The following is a 15,701-nucleotide window of genomic DNA, read 5'->3' as shown; positions in this document are numbered from 1 at the left end:
GAAAAGAAAACATAAACAAAAACATAAAAAAAGAGTTAAGAGTCTTCGAAAGAACAATAGAAAAAGAAAAATCAATTATAACCGAAAGAAATTAAATTAAAAAAAAAAAAAGGAAAAACGGTACCGGTTAAACAACGAGTGAAAAAGAGAGATGGAGAGATGGTATAACACAAAAGAAGGAACAAGAATAAAAAAAAAAAAAAAGAAAATTAAGAAGAAGAAGAAGAATAAGATAACTAATTTTGAAAACAAATTTGTTGAGAAACACCATTTGGCATGTCAGAACATTAATAACATAGCGATATAAAATAAGATGTCAGAATAAGTGTTATGAACGAGGGACCATCGGTCTGACTCCTGGCCACGGTCTCTCTCTCTCTCTATCTCTTAACTAACCGTGAGTAAGAGAGAAAGAGAGAGAGAGAGAGGGAGTGAGAGAGAAAGAAATACACCGCAACATTTTCTTTCTTTCTTCCATCCTTGTATACGACCCAAAAGATCTCTTTTGATGTCTTTTGCCGCCTAAAATACTTGACTCTCAGTGGTAAGATTCTCGTCAGGGAACATGATTAATTTCGAAAACTATGAAGCCGTAGAATTGATTTCTTTAAATCCAACTCAGCATGCGTTCAACACCTCTTATGTGAAGTCTTTGCCCAACGGGCGGTCACTTATACGCAGGTTCCACCATTTTAACTATTTTAAATCTTGTTATTTAATAGATTTTTACATTCGTGACAATGGCGCGAAATACTTTCATATTCTCCCCTTCTTCTCTCTCCCTCTCTCTCTCCCCCTCTCACTTTGTTACCTTTCCTCTTCTCTCTCTCTCTTTTTTTTTCATTATATCACTTCATTTACTTATTATTAATAATAATAACAACAACAACAACTTTCCGATATGGGTAACAAGTTTATTAACGTTAAAAAACATAACAAATACCATCGTTATTATTATTATTATTATTATCATTATTATCATCTCGTAATAACAAGACGTTATTTCGTCAAGGGATTTTTATCCATTCATTCCAGAGAATCTTTTAACAGAATCTCTTCCTTCTTATTCCTTTCTTCGGTTAATTATTTTTACTTTTACTTCCCCCCCCCCCAAGATATTACACAGTTTTTTTCCTTTTTGTCAGGGGTTTTGATTGTGCTGTTGTTATAACAAGTTTTCATTTCCGGGATTTATTAATTTTTTTTTTTTATTCCTTTTCCGGTTTTTCTCAATCGATTTCCTTGTTTTTCATTCAAATAAATCGACAAATTATATTTCATTTTCCACGATTTAAAATTTTCAAAAGGATAAAAAATAAAATGGCGGTTTTCGACAATTCATTTTCTCTCTCTCTTTATAAAATGGAAAATTTACACTCAGGTACGGTTAAAGGCGCGCCTCGTCATGAAAAAAAAAAAAAATTTTTTTTAAATTTGTTTTTGTGTGTGCGTGTGCGAGTGCGTGTGCGTGTACCTTGAAATTAAAAACATATTTTGTGGCCTATTCATACATAACAATAACAACGATTATTATTATTATTATTATTATTAAAATTGACGTTTTTTTATCGTTATTATTATTATTATTATTTTTATTTTTAATTCAACCGATACGTAAACGTTAAAAAAAAATTAATTAATTAATAAATTAATCAATTAACAATGCATCACGAAAAATATTTTTTTAATGACGTCATAAAACAGGTTTTAACCCTAACGTAAATTATTAATTCATAACTTTATTATTTTTTTTTCGTTATAAAACATGAAAGTTTAATAATAATAATAATAATAATAATATTAAAAAATTCAATTAAAACGAATTCTTCAAGTTTTTTTTATAATTTTTTATTTTAAAAAAAAAAAATTATTTATTTATTTATAACGCGATCGATTTTATTTAAAAAAATTTTTTTTAATAAAAAAATCAATCAATTCATTAACAATAAATAAATAAATAAATAAATAATTTATTAACGGTTTTTTTGACACGTAATATCACGTAATGAACTTAATCACATTTTATTATAAAAACCGTGACATTGAAACCATTTCAACGTCACGTAATTATTATTATCATTATTATTATCATTAACGTTTTAGAATTTTTAATTTAAAAAAAATAAATAAATAAATTTTAATTAAACGCGAATAAATTTCATTTATTTATTAATAATAATTTTTTTTTGTATTTTTTGTCAGTTTAATTTTATTAATAATAATTTTTAAACGGGATTAAAATAAAAATAATAATAATAATAATTAATTATACAAATTTCGTATCGAATTTTTGAATTCATCAATATTATTATTATTATTATTATTATTGTTATCCGTTTAACGATCTTTATCGTTCATTCGACCGACTCGAACGGTCAATAAGTTTAAGTTAAAGAAATAATAACGAAAAAAAAAAAAAAAGGAAAAAAAAAGAATCGTTCGGGGCAACACCCAAAAATATTATTACCTGAGAAGGCGTTGCTTTTCTTGTTGAAATAATTACATCCGTCAAATATAAATAATATAATAATAATAATAATAATGATGATGATGATGATGATGATGATAATTTTTTCATTAACGGTTTGAATTACCGTAGTGGTAAAAATAAAATAAAATAAAATGAAAACCGAATCGAAAACGATTCGAGATTTTTAATTAATAAAAAAAAAAAAAAAAAAAAGTCTCATACGAATATTAATGATAATATTTTTTCATTTTATTTTTTTATTATTTCATTAACAATAAATTTATATTTTTTATGTTTTTTTTTTTATATTTTCAATATTATTAAAAAATAAAAACGATGTCTTTGATTTTTTTTTTTTTTTTTTTTAAACAACAAACAGCGTGACGGAAGAAAACGTTAAAAAAAAAAAAAAAAAATTAAAGCGTGTGTGTGTGCGTGAGTGCGCGTACACCCATCCTTATTCAATTTTATATGAATTGATTAAATAAAGGAAAATGTTGATTTGACATTTTATTAAAAAAAAAAAATTCAATAAAAGGTGGAAAAAAAAAAAAAAAATTTTTTTTATATGGATTCGAATATACGTATAAAAAATTTATACAATGAAAAAAGAAGGATTGAAAAGCGAGACTCCCCAAGCCGAGGTTGTAAATGAACGTTCATACCTGGCCTCCCCGTGGGGTTCCTCCTATTCGACCGAACTAACAAGAATAACAAAAAAAAAGAAATTAACATCCGAGTCATTGATGATAACATAATCGTCGTTATTTCATTGCAAAAAGGTTTGCCCTCTCTCTCTCTCTCTCTGCTAAAAAAAACCAGTTTCGGTATATTTATGTTATTTTATTTTTCCTTTAAGAAATTTTCTCCAAGCAACCAACATAACAAAAAAAAAAAAAAAAAAACATCTGCTTCTGTTAAAATATTCAAAATTATTATAGTTGTGAAACAAGGTTATTAAATTTTTAATAAATTTTTAATAAATGGCGATATCAAATAATAAAAAAAATAATTTTTTGTCAACCGTAAAACAAAAGACGACAAACTGTGAGAAATAAATGAAAGAAAAAAAATTTTCATCGAATGTTTTGAATTGAATTTAATGGAGGGACACAATTTTTTTGGAGTTTTCCCCACCCTCTCCCCCCCCCCCGTACTCCCTCCTCTCGTTTTTAAATTCCATAATATTAATTTTATTTTTGCTAACACCATTATTCAACCATCGCACGCTAATTATTGAGTAAAAAAAAAAAAAAAAAAATTATAGCTTATAAAGAGCTCAATTATGTAAATTAAGATAAAAAAAAAAATAAAGTTAACTACAATGTTAATGTGTGGCTACTACTCACAAACAGGTGTCTGGTGTGTGTGTGTGCGTTATAAAATTACTTAATATATATATATCATAATAATTCTTTTACAGGTACCAAAATATTCAACGACTTGCCACGCACGACTTAAAAAAAAAAGGAATTATTATTATCATTATCTCTCTTTTTTTTTTTTTTTTTGAATTTAAATTAGATTACGAGAGTAAATTTAATTACCGGCTCAATATTAAACTTATTTCGTCCTTTGTTTTAAATAATTATTACTTTCAAACTAGTAATTAATAAAAAAAAAAAAAAACTTCAATACTATTTAATTAATACTTTTCATTAATATCACAGACAGTGTCTAATGTCTTTATTATTCTTACTAAAAAAATTGAATTATTATTATTATTATTATTATTACCTTACAAACCATTGAAAACAACAAAATTAAAATTTAATTATTACATCCAAATAATAATAATAATAATAAGACTTTTTTTTCTTTATATGCAGAGCATGAAATAACAATAAATGATTTGTTTTTATCAACCCGATAAAAAAAATTTTTTTTATTTAAAATAAAAGAAAGAATAAACAAAAACAAAAAAAAAAAAAAAAAAAAGAAAATCAATTGTTAGATGATAAAATTTTAATTTAACAAATTTAAAATTTAAAATGATTTAAAACAATTTGAAATAAAACACAAAAAAAAAAACTTGTCACCGATAAAATTCACAAACAAATAATACTTACTTGCGAAAAATGATAAATTTTTTTTTTTTTTTCACACACACATTATCCCATTTATTAGTAAGAAAGAATTGAAGATTTTTTACTGTTTTAAATATTTTACCTTATTGTTGTACAAAATTCTTTCACTGTAGAAAAATGCCGAGAAGTTCGTCTTTGTTATCGATTATAAAATCCACCATTAAAGTTTTAATTTTTTTTCGTTTTTCAAAACCGAGTCAAAAAATCTGAAATTGAAATGAAATAAATTTTAATTTTTTTTAAATTTTAAAAATTACATTTAATTAAGTAATGATTAATAAACATATAAATTACCTTTAAAACAAAATTAGTAAAAGTTTTGAAATAATTCCTGATACACTTTTAGCTCAGTTAGCGAGGGAATGGTGTTTAGTTTTTCTTTTTCGCAAACATTTCGCTCTCAAAAACCTGAAAAAAGTTACCATTTTATTCTTTTTAATAAATTTGTTGAAAACATTCAAGAAAATTTAAATATTAATGGGTTATACAAAGATTTTTCAATATTTAATCCATCAGATGGCCCCTCGCTATTAATCAGTCAAAAAAATTTACAGTTTTTGCGAAGTCATCATTTGGATATTATTTTTTTTTTTCTCTCTCTCAACATAGAGTTGAACATTAAAAAAAATTGTTTAATAATTAATTTTTAAAACAATAACTGATTTTAATAAATATTTCAATATAATAATTAATAACTTACCATATATTTCTTATGGATTTAATTGCATTAATATTTCATTTTTTTGTATTTTACACTGATTCATTTTCATTTTTCCCTCACTTTGATATTCATTTTAAAAACATGTGAAGAATCACCTTTCAACAAAAAAACATAAATCAAAATTAGAAAAACAATATTTAATATTGTAGAATGTGGTAAGAGATAAATAATAATATGACTACTACATTTTTTTTTGTTATTATGTGGTTTCAACAAACTTAACTTGAATAAATGAAAATTACAAAATTAACCTCAACAATAAGTAATCGTTTTTTTTTTTTTTTAAACCGATTAAAAGCAAAGTGACTTCATCTCAATCATCTAATTTAATTGTAAAATTTGTAAAAATGTCTTTTTTAATTTGTTTCCTAATAATAAACCATAAAATTAATGTTTGACTATAAAATAGAGACAACGTGTTTTACATTTATTAAAATTAACGCTGAATAAATTCGTTATTAGGTGAAATTTCTTTAAAAAATATACACTTACCGTTTTATCATTTGTAAAAAATAAGTAAATTTAAATAATTTTTAATTTTTATAAATTATAATTTTCATTAAACACTTAAAAACCATTATTGTTTGATTTAAACACACCGAATGCTAAAATAACCGCCTTTAAGGAGCGGCCATTTTTAATAGTAGCGACATCTGTATTAAAAATAATAAACTAATTTATAAAATCATAAAAGAAAAAAATTCAAATTTAGTAAAACCGTTTTTTAACGGTTTTTAACGGTTTTTAACGGTTTATCGATTTGAAAAATGTCTTTAAAAAACTTTTTTTAAACTTTTTAACTATTAGTAATTTAAAAAAAAAAACTCATTTCTTTAATAATGAAATTAATACAAAATTAAAATTTAATTTTTCTTGAGAATAGAGAAATTAACGGAATGACGATGATAATGATGATTGGGAGGGGGGAAAAATAAAATAAAAAAACAAAAATTTTTTTTTCAAAGTAATAAAAAATTTTTAATTTTTACTTTTTACAGTTTCCATTTTTTTTTTTTACAAATTATTTTAATTTAATTAGAAAAAGACAAAAGAAAAAGAAAGAAAAATAAAAAAAAAAAGGAAAAAGTTACAAAAAATTAATCTTTGATTTCAAAAACATAAAAAAAAAAAACCGTGAATGAACGCACACTCGAAAAACAAAACAAAATAATAATAATAATAAATAATAAATAATTTAAATACCTCAATAAATTTTTATTTATTTATTTATTATGAAAACTGTAAAACTGGCACAAAATTTAATTAAATTTATAATAACCTATAATTACTAATAATAATAATAATAATAATAATATCGGGCCATAATTTTTTTTTTTTTCTAAAATAAATAATATCAATAATAAATAATGAGTTACAAAAAAAAATTTAGGCCTCATTGACTTATTTTTATTTTTTTCTTATTTATTTATTTAAAAAGAATTTTTTAGTACGAAATAATAATAATAATAATAATAATAATAATTTAGCTAAAGGCAAACTAAAGCTAATAATATATAACTATTTGTTTTTATTTTTATTTATTTATTATCTAATAAAAAAAAAAAGTTACATACATTCCACGTCATTAAGCTCGTCACATACTTTTCATCAAACGATAATAAAATAATAATAATTATTATTATTATTAATATTATTATTATTATTTATAAATAATAGGAATGTAAAAAAAAAAAAATTGTTTAATTATTTTTGAGCCGATGATAATACAATAAAAAAAAATTAAACAAAAAACCTGTAAGAAATAAAACCAATCAATTTTTATTATTATTGAATATCTATCGATTGATTTTCAATCGATTTTTCACTTCCCCCTCCTCCCGCCCCCATTCAAAAAAAAACAAAGAAAACAAAAATTAAATAAATAATTATTATTGTCGAATCAGTTTCTTTTTTTGTTTAAAAAAAAAAAAAAAAAATTAAAAATTGAGCTCGATTTTTTTTTTTTGTTAATGAATGAATGAATGAATGAATCATTATTATTATTATTATTATTATTATTATTATTATTATTATTATTATTATTATTATTAATTACCGAAAGAAAAAGAAAAGAAAATTTTTTTTTACCTTTACTACTTAAATAACGTTTTATACTACACTTTGAAATTTTGGCAATATTTTCCAGCGAGTATAATTTTTAATTTATCAATTATAAATATTTAATTTATACACAATTCAAATTTTTTTTTGTTTTAAATAAATAATAATAATAATAATAATAATAACAATAATAATAATAATAATAATTTGATTTATCAGGTATTAAAATGACAAATTAAATTTTTTTCTTCTTAATAAAAATGACTAGAGTAAAAAAAACTAAAAAGAAATTTTTTTTTTTTTTAAATAAAAAAATTACCATTATTATTATTATTATATCGAATCGATGACGAAATAAATAAATAAATAAATAAATAAAAAACCCGCAAATAATAATAACAAACACATCATCATCATCGTACCTGTGGCACATTTATCTATATATATATATATATTTATATATTTATGTAACTTTCTAATTGTATACTTATATTTATATACAAATATACATAAAAAAGAAAATTATTTATTTATTTATTTTTTATTATTATTATATCTACAGTAATTATTTATAAATTAACAAATGTGAGCAGCAGAATCGAACGGATTTTTTTTTTTTTTTTTTTAATAAGAAAATCTATTATACATTATTATTATTATTATTATCATCGATAAGAGTACATTTACACAATTTTCCCATAAGGATGATTCATAAAATTAAAAAAAAAAAAATTATTATCATTATTATTACTATTAGGCCAAAGAACTAAATGAAATTATTACAAAAAAAAAAAAAATGATTAATAATAATAATAATAAAAATAATAATAATAATAATAATTCATTATACTCAACAATCAGACTTTAAGACTTTTTTTTCATTCGTATTTAAAAATAAATATAAGTCGAAGGAGTAAGTATGAATTATAGCAAAAAAACAAAACAAACGAAACAAACACAAACAAACAGCGTTTTTTTTTTTTTTTTTATCAAGTTTAAATTTCATACATTCTGCTTTTATTTATTTATATATATATTATTTAAAATGCTAAATTTTATTATATATAATGAACACTACTTAAACGATTAAAATTTTTAATAAATAAAAAAAAAAAAAAGTTTTTGTTTTTGTTTAAATAAGCCCCTTCCCCCCATTTAAAGCTCCGTTATCATGTAACCAGCCTCGCTTAAATCCGGTAGCAAATCATTTTTATCAGGCACGGATGTTTTATTATTATGTTCAGATGATGGTGATTGGGATTGTAAATGTGGTTGTTGTTGTTGTTGTTGTTGCTGTTGGGTTCTGAACATGAAAGGTTCGTAATTACGTTCTTTCGATTTGCTTCGATTTAATGTTTTCGAATAAGTATCCGGAACCCTTGGAACTTCGATTGTCTTTACGTGATGACGACTTAAAGTGTTCGCTTTAGGCATTTGATGATGCTGATGATGATGAAATGATTCCATGGGTTTCGACGTACCACCAATTGAATAAAATGATTCCTGAGATTTTTCTCTTTTTCTAGGCATCGTAGGTTGAAATGTATCCGGTGGTGTTTTGACGGATTGAGAAAATGAATCTTGCGAGGTTATTTGAGCTATGGATTCCATTGTTGTTCTCGTTGAAAATATATTATATGAATCCATTTCCGTATCGTAGGATCCATCTATATGTGCAACCTAAAAAAAATGTACGCGTTAAAAAAGTTTTTTTTTAAAAAAAACGAAAATTTTCCTAATAAGTGACAAACCTGGGGGGTTGGGGCGTTGTCTCAGTAAAAATCAGACGATTCTAACGTTTTGCATTGTTTGCTTAAAGTCGCGTACTGACCATGATTGGGTCCTGACATATGGGCTCTGGGCAGTGTTGAATGTGTGTGCGGATGAGAGTGGATGTGGCCCCCCCGCATCCCTCCTCCGAGGTTGCTCTCACGATAGGGACCGTACTTGGACTTTTCCTCGCCATTTCTGTACCAACCAAATTTTTATTACTAATTTTAAATAATTTTTTTTTTTTAATTCATTAAAAATTAATTAATTAAATTTAATTTAATTTAAAAAAAAAAAAAAAAGTGATTTGATTATAAATTATAAAACGTGTCACATACATTCATGCACATAATTTTTTTTTTTTTTAATAAAATTTTCACATTGAAAAGGTTTTTTTCATTTCCGGTTCGGTATGCAATTAAAAACATTAAATAAATAAATAAACGTTTTTATTGAGAAAATAAAAAATAAAAAAATGCCAATAATAATAATAACGAAAATCAGAAAAAAATAAAAATATTCAACCATGCCTAAAGTATTATTATTATTATTTCAAAGTGCATTTACATTTTCACAAAAATAAATTAGGCAATGAATGTTTCATGCAAAACTAAATATATATATATATATATATATAAACATGCTTCGAATCATGCCTTTATAAAATATTTTTAATAATAATAATATTTATGTAATTTTACACGCTTTGAATTTATTTATAAACTAAAAAAAAAAATTTTCACGTATACCGCCGCGACGAAAAACAAAATAGAAATCAATCCTTAAATGTTAAAGCGACAATAATTATTATTATTATTAGAGGGAATGTTTAAATAAAAAAAACGCGGTTTATAAGTACAAAATAAGGAAAATAAGCCGTAAAAAAAAAAATTACAAACAAAGTTAAACTGTGTGTCTGTGTGAATGTATTATTATTATTATTTTGTAGCCATGATGGTGAAATTTTCTTTTTTTATTTTATTTTATTTAAAATTCGGTTGAAAAATAATAATTAAATTCCAAAACATTTTTACGAGTTCGCGTAGTTAAATAATTTTTTTTTTTTTTTTTTTTCTCCCTTTTGAAAAATTAAATTTTCAATTATTCAAATGAGAAAACCCGCTCGACTAGCATTGAATTATAATTTAAAAAAAAAAAAGAAAATTCAAATCATTTTCTATCTCTTTCTAAAAAAAAAAAAAAATCTACCGGCTATATAAAAATATAATTAAAACTCGTAATTCACGCAACTCCAATTATTAAAAAAAAAAAAAAAAAAAAAAAATGGAAAAAATGAAAAAAACGTCGACGACGCGTGAGAATATTAATAATAATAAATTAAATTATAAACTAAAAATAAATATACAAAAATAAAATAATTTTTTTTCTTAAAATTAGGGGGGAGGGCGTAGGGGAGGGGAGGAGAAAAGAAAATTAAAAAAAAAAAAAAAAAGCATCACAAATTATGGCATGAAACGATTGGCTATTGGGCTAAACGATGGCATAATTTTTTTTTTTTTTTGTGTTAAAAGTTAGAGGGAACGTCGTGATGGCTAATTATTTAGTGAAAACGAAAAACAACAAAAGAAAACAATCAATGAAAACAAAAATTTTGAAAAGCAAACAACAAGCGATCCATTTTGTGTTTTGCGATTTTTTTTTTTATATAATTAATAGCAAAATGGCACCGAAAAACATTTAATCCACCAAAGTTCCGATAATTAATGGCGGAAAAAAAAAAAAAAAAAAAGGAAAAAACGCATTGGGTTTTTTTTTTTTTTGTTTACAACGTCTCGCCGTTGACGGGAATTTTACGTTTTCGGAGACCACGTGGACTCCAACGTTGAATTTTGTGAACTCTGACGCTGGGACCATTTGGACGGTTCCCTATCGTTATTTTGATCCCTGTAATTGTTTTTTCGCGCGGGAGAATTAAATCCCCGGTTGACCGGAATTGAACTGTAATATCCGTAACCCGAATCGTCGTCAACGTTTTCGTTATCGACTTCGTCAATTTTATTCGGTTTTCGCGTTTCCGGTATTGTCGAATCGTAATAAACGTTTGACGTGCTTTCTAAATATTTTTGAAAATCTTTGGTTTCGTTTGATAAATTCAAAGCGAACGGATTCGGACTCAGGGGAGTGTAACGATGAGGCATGCTAGGAGATGGTTCAATTGCATTCCTGGACGAGGGAATACGTTTAATGGATGATGCAGAGTGAGGAGGTGCGTTGTACGACCCTTGGTTGCGAAGTGTCCGGGCTGCAATGGCTTGCGAAGCAGCGCTAGGTGGCAGAAACGGATCTTGTTCATCCACTTGCAAATAATCTCTCCTAAATCAAATGAAAAAGTGAGTTCGGGTTTAAAATAATAATAATAATAACAAAAAAAAAAACTAACTATACGTTTAAAAGGCAAAAGAATTACAAAAAATAAACAAATCAAATATAAAAAAAAAAATTGAGATTATGTAAGTGAAATGACGAACATACCTTTTACGAATGTATATCCAGGTGTGAGAATCAACCCAAACGAGTACCGTGAATAATAGACCGGCTGAAATGCTGGCCAACAACATGAAAGCCATACCGTATAAACCAAGATCACAGACGCTTCGTACCGCTTCAAGGTATTGCTTGTGCAACGGCCTGCAGTCTAAAAGTGCAGCCAGACTAGATACTAATCTAAGAAATGGAAAAAATGACCAAAAATTAACTCGAATAACCGAAAAAAAAAAAACAATGCGTGCAAACGCATTTTGAATTAATCCCCTACTCACTTATCTGTCAAATTAATGTCTTTGGTAAGAATATCCAGTCTGGGATGCAAATCGTTTTTATGGTATAATTGATCCGCTAATTTGGCAACGACTCCAAGATTAGCCGTCATGGCGTCCACTCCACGCTGAGCTTCGCGAAGTCTTTGAGTGAAAGGATTCGTGTGTGACGGCTCGCATCGCATATAATATTTTAAAACTTCCGCCTAAATTTTTTTTTTTTTTAATTTTACTCATTAAATCTCGAATTGCAATTTTACAAGAAAATAAAAAAAATAAATAAGAACCTGCAAAGAGCTCGGAGATTCATATCTGAGAAAGTCTTCGGGTGCAACGCATAAATCTCCCAGAGCCACGGATATCGCAAGGTAAACCGATGTCAACATCCAATTAATTATGACGGCAAACAAACCGAAAACTGAAAACCTTGAGGGACAACGTCAATAAATAATTAATAATTTCACGGTGAAAAATCCATGATAAAAATATAATTAATGTCTTTTTCAACTTACGTAATTAAGCAACATCTAGAATGTCGTGCAACTCCAAACAACAGTATAACACAGAAGACAAGCAAAAGGCTTAAAACTCCCATCGTGGCAGGCCATCTGAAAAATTTTTTTAATAATAAGTTCGTTAACTCTTTATCGCGGGAGTGATAAAATAATGATGATTTTCTCTCTCATCGTTGTTAAAAAACAATCAGAATGAGAAACAAAAAAAATTTTTTTTTCGCCGCTTCACCTTATTGTTTCTCCTAATTGAACGTAATGAATTATAGTTCTTAAATTGATTCCCTGAAGAGGCCGGCTTATATCTAAAGAACTTGCCAAAGCTGATGATGTATTCCCGACGACGGCATTCAACCCGACCAATAACATGGCTCGAGCCGTTTGATTTGCGACGGGATCATCGAAAATATCGCTGAGTTCGGCAAGCAAAGGTTTGACTTTTAATTGCAGAGTGGATTCAATCGTACCCGTCTTAAAAATAAAACAAAAACCTTTTTTTTTTTAATTTATTCGAAATATTTAAACCTTTTCCAGAAAAAGGTTAAATAAAACAAATTTGACAGTTTTAATTTAATTTCATTAGAGAAAAAAAAAAAAAAAAAAAAAAAAGAAAAAAGGAAAATGCTTAAACGTATTTTACCTGATTTTTGACAGCTAAAATTTTTTCGTTGACAGCTTTAATTGCAGACACAAAATGAACGACAGCATTATGAACATCATCATTTCCGTAAAGTCCAACTCCTATAGCTCCACTAAAATAACGACAAAATATAATGAGGCGCAACTTTTTTTTTTTTTCTTTTTCATTCTTTCCAGTTTTCAAAAACTTTTAAAAGTCATTTCAAAGTAAATATTTTATAAGAAATCGCTTTTTAAATTATTCAAAGTTTAATAAAATTTAAATTTCAAAAGAGATTTCAGACAGGGAAACGCTGAGGGGTGTGGGGTGTGTGTGTGTGTGTGTGAAATGAAGTAAACAAATAATTTAATAACAAATAACACGGGAGGAGGAAAGGGGGAGAAAAAAATATACAAACGAAAAACCCTGTTGAACCTTACCAACACAATATGGTGAAAATGCTCAAAGTCCATTTGAGCAAACTGATGCTGTGTTTGGGTCTGGGTTTCCTGTCGCAACATCTGGTACAGAGGTAAACAAGCAAAACGAACAATGTTAATATGACCCAAGCTGCCGGAATGGATGCTAAGATTCCGAGCGACTGAAAAATTAAAATTTTTATTTTTTTTCAATTAATCGATTTGTAATTTTAACGCTTCCTTTTCTATTACATCTCAAAGGGCAAACGTGAGAGAAACGTATAAAAAATCTACCGTGAAATAACAATTTATAAATATAACATCCCGAAGGAATACTACCCCCCTTAAAAGATCAATGATGATAATAATAATAATAATAATAAAAGGGACAAAACAAATTTTATCGAGGGTTTAAATTTTTTCAAACTCACCTCGAGATAAGTTTCGCTGTCCGGATTGAATGTTGCATTTACAAAATGCAATGTTATGTTAAAATGTGGTAACTTGTGGAAAATTTTTGCCAAAACAGTCGGCTTGTACTGATCAGGCTCCATTTCCGTTATTTTCAAATACTAACTATTGAAATCCATTATTATTGTACCCATTAAAATGCCCTAAAAAAAAGAGAGAAAAATAAAAAAATACAAAACCAAGTACGATTAAACAACACTCCTTGATCGAAAATACAACGAGAAAAAAAAAAAAAAAAAACCAACGAAGCAAAAAATCAAAATTTTTCTCTATTAACCCGGTCCCTCCCCCTTTCTTCCCGCCCCCCCCCTTTTTCTCAACGTACGGGATTATTCTAAATTTAAAAAAAAAAAGAAAAGAAAAAAAGTTGGCTAATATTTCAACACACACACACACAATAATAATTTTCATCCATCCAATAGGGAACGTTGTTTATTTTAAACGATAACAATACCCAAAATTCCCCCCCCCCCCAAAAAAAAAAAAACCGGTCGATTTTTCTCTTTTCTTTTTTGTACTTCCTCACCATCGTCACCTCCACCACCACCACCAGCATCACCACTTTATTCCATTCGACATTAAGATTTAAGAAAAAAAAAACAAAAAAAAAAAAACGTCTAATTAAAAAATTTAAAATCCAATTGTTTACAATGAAAGAATAATACTTATTAATTATATTGTTACGTCAAAACGCAGGTAAAAGGATAAATGAAAAGGGAAAAAAAGGAACAAAAAGGAACAAAAAAAAAAGGAAAAAAATAATTTCTTTATTCACTTTCTAATCTTAATTAAATTATAAATATTTTTTTCAATAAAAAAAAAAAAAAAAATTGAAAAAGATTTTTCAAAATTTGTTAAGTAAATTTCAAAAAAAAAAAAAAAAAGCGCCAACAGAGAACAATTCGTTATATTATTATTATTTTTCTTTTTTTTAAATGAAAAGAAAAAAAAAAAACAAAAAAAACGACAAAACGTTCGGAATTAAAAAACTGAGAGAGAGAGAGAGACTGAGAAAAAAAATTTTCTCTTTTTTTTTTTTTTTTTTTGAAAATTTGACTTTTTTTTTTTAAAAAAAAAGAGAAAATTAAAAATCTCTCTCTCTCTCACTCTATCTCTCCCCAGAAAAAAAAAATGTGCTGAATTTTTTTCTCTTTTTTTTTTTTTTTTTTTTTCGCAAGTCAAAAATTAATTTTTCACTTAAAATCGATAAAATCTAAATTTTCTCAACAGATTATCCTTTTTTCCGCTTTTCTCTCTCTCTCTCTCTCTCTTTGTTCACTTCATTTTATCCCCTCTTTCTTTCTTTTTTTAATTAATTACTCTTTTATAAAGATTTTTCGAATATTTTCCTTTTTTTTTTGTTTTTTAAATAATTTTCCAAATGTTTTCGAGTAAAAAAAAAAAAATTTTCATTTGTAAAAACGAAAGAAAAAAAAATGAACCAAAGGAAAAAAAAAAAACTTTAAATAAAAAGTAAAAATTTTGTAAACGAAACGCGAAAACGGAAAATAAAAATTGAAAATTTATTAAATTCTCTTACCGCGGCCTTTTTATTGAATTAAATTTTCTTTCTTTTCTTTTGATTTCGAAAATTTCCATTAATTTTAAAAAAAGAAAAATGAAAATAATTACAGTAATCGCGTTAATTTTGTAACTGTAAAGTAATAATAATAATAATAATAATCATCGACTAAAGTGGAAACGAATTAAAAAAAAAAAAAGCGGAATTTAAAAACGAGAAACACTTTTTAATGAAAAACTTTTTTTCTTTTTAATTTTCTTTCGTCATTCACG

The 15,701-nt window shown here is 25.6% G+C and overlaps 2 protein-coding genes across 2 annotated transcripts; both read right to left on the bottom strand.

Moving 5' to 3' along the window:
- Positions 1-8,494: 8,494 nt before the first annotated feature.
- On the bottom strand, positions 8,495-9,305 carry Phum_PHUM092780 (uncharacterized protein; the record flags this gene model as incomplete). The annotated part of the gene is made up of 2 exons (XM_002423853.1): positions 8,495-9,019; positions 9,171-9,305. 2 exons carry the CDS (start codon positions 9,303-9,305, stop codon positions 8,495-8,497), a joined length of 660 nt encoding a protein of 219 aa, XP_002423898.1.
- A 1,615-nt stretch (positions 9,306-10,920) lies between these two features.
- Positions 10,921-13,990, bottom strand: Phum_PHUM092770 (uncharacterized protein; the record flags this gene model as incomplete). The annotated part of the gene is made up of 9 exons (XM_002423852.1): positions 10,921-11,443; positions 11,603-11,794; positions 11,890-12,092; positions 12,174-12,312; positions 12,399-12,494; positions 12,631-12,869; positions 13,039-13,150; positions 13,458-13,618; positions 13,868-13,990. 9 exons carry the CDS (start codon positions 13,988-13,990, stop codon positions 10,921-10,923), a joined length of 1,788 nt encoding a protein of 595 aa, XP_002423897.1.
- Between the last annotated feature and the right edge of the window lie 1,711 nt (positions 13,991-15,701).

Source organism: Pediculus humanus, genomic scaffold, assembly GCF_000006295.1.
Source record: "Pediculus humanus corporis 1103172107445 genomic scaffold, whole genome shotgun sequence".
In the NCBI taxonomy this organism is placed as follows: Eukaryota; Metazoa; Arthropoda; class Insecta; order Psocodea; family Pediculidae; genus Pediculus; species Pediculus humanus.
The sequence above is the reverse complement of the archived record's forward strand: the minus strand, read 5'-3'. Positions and strand labels throughout refer to the sequence as shown.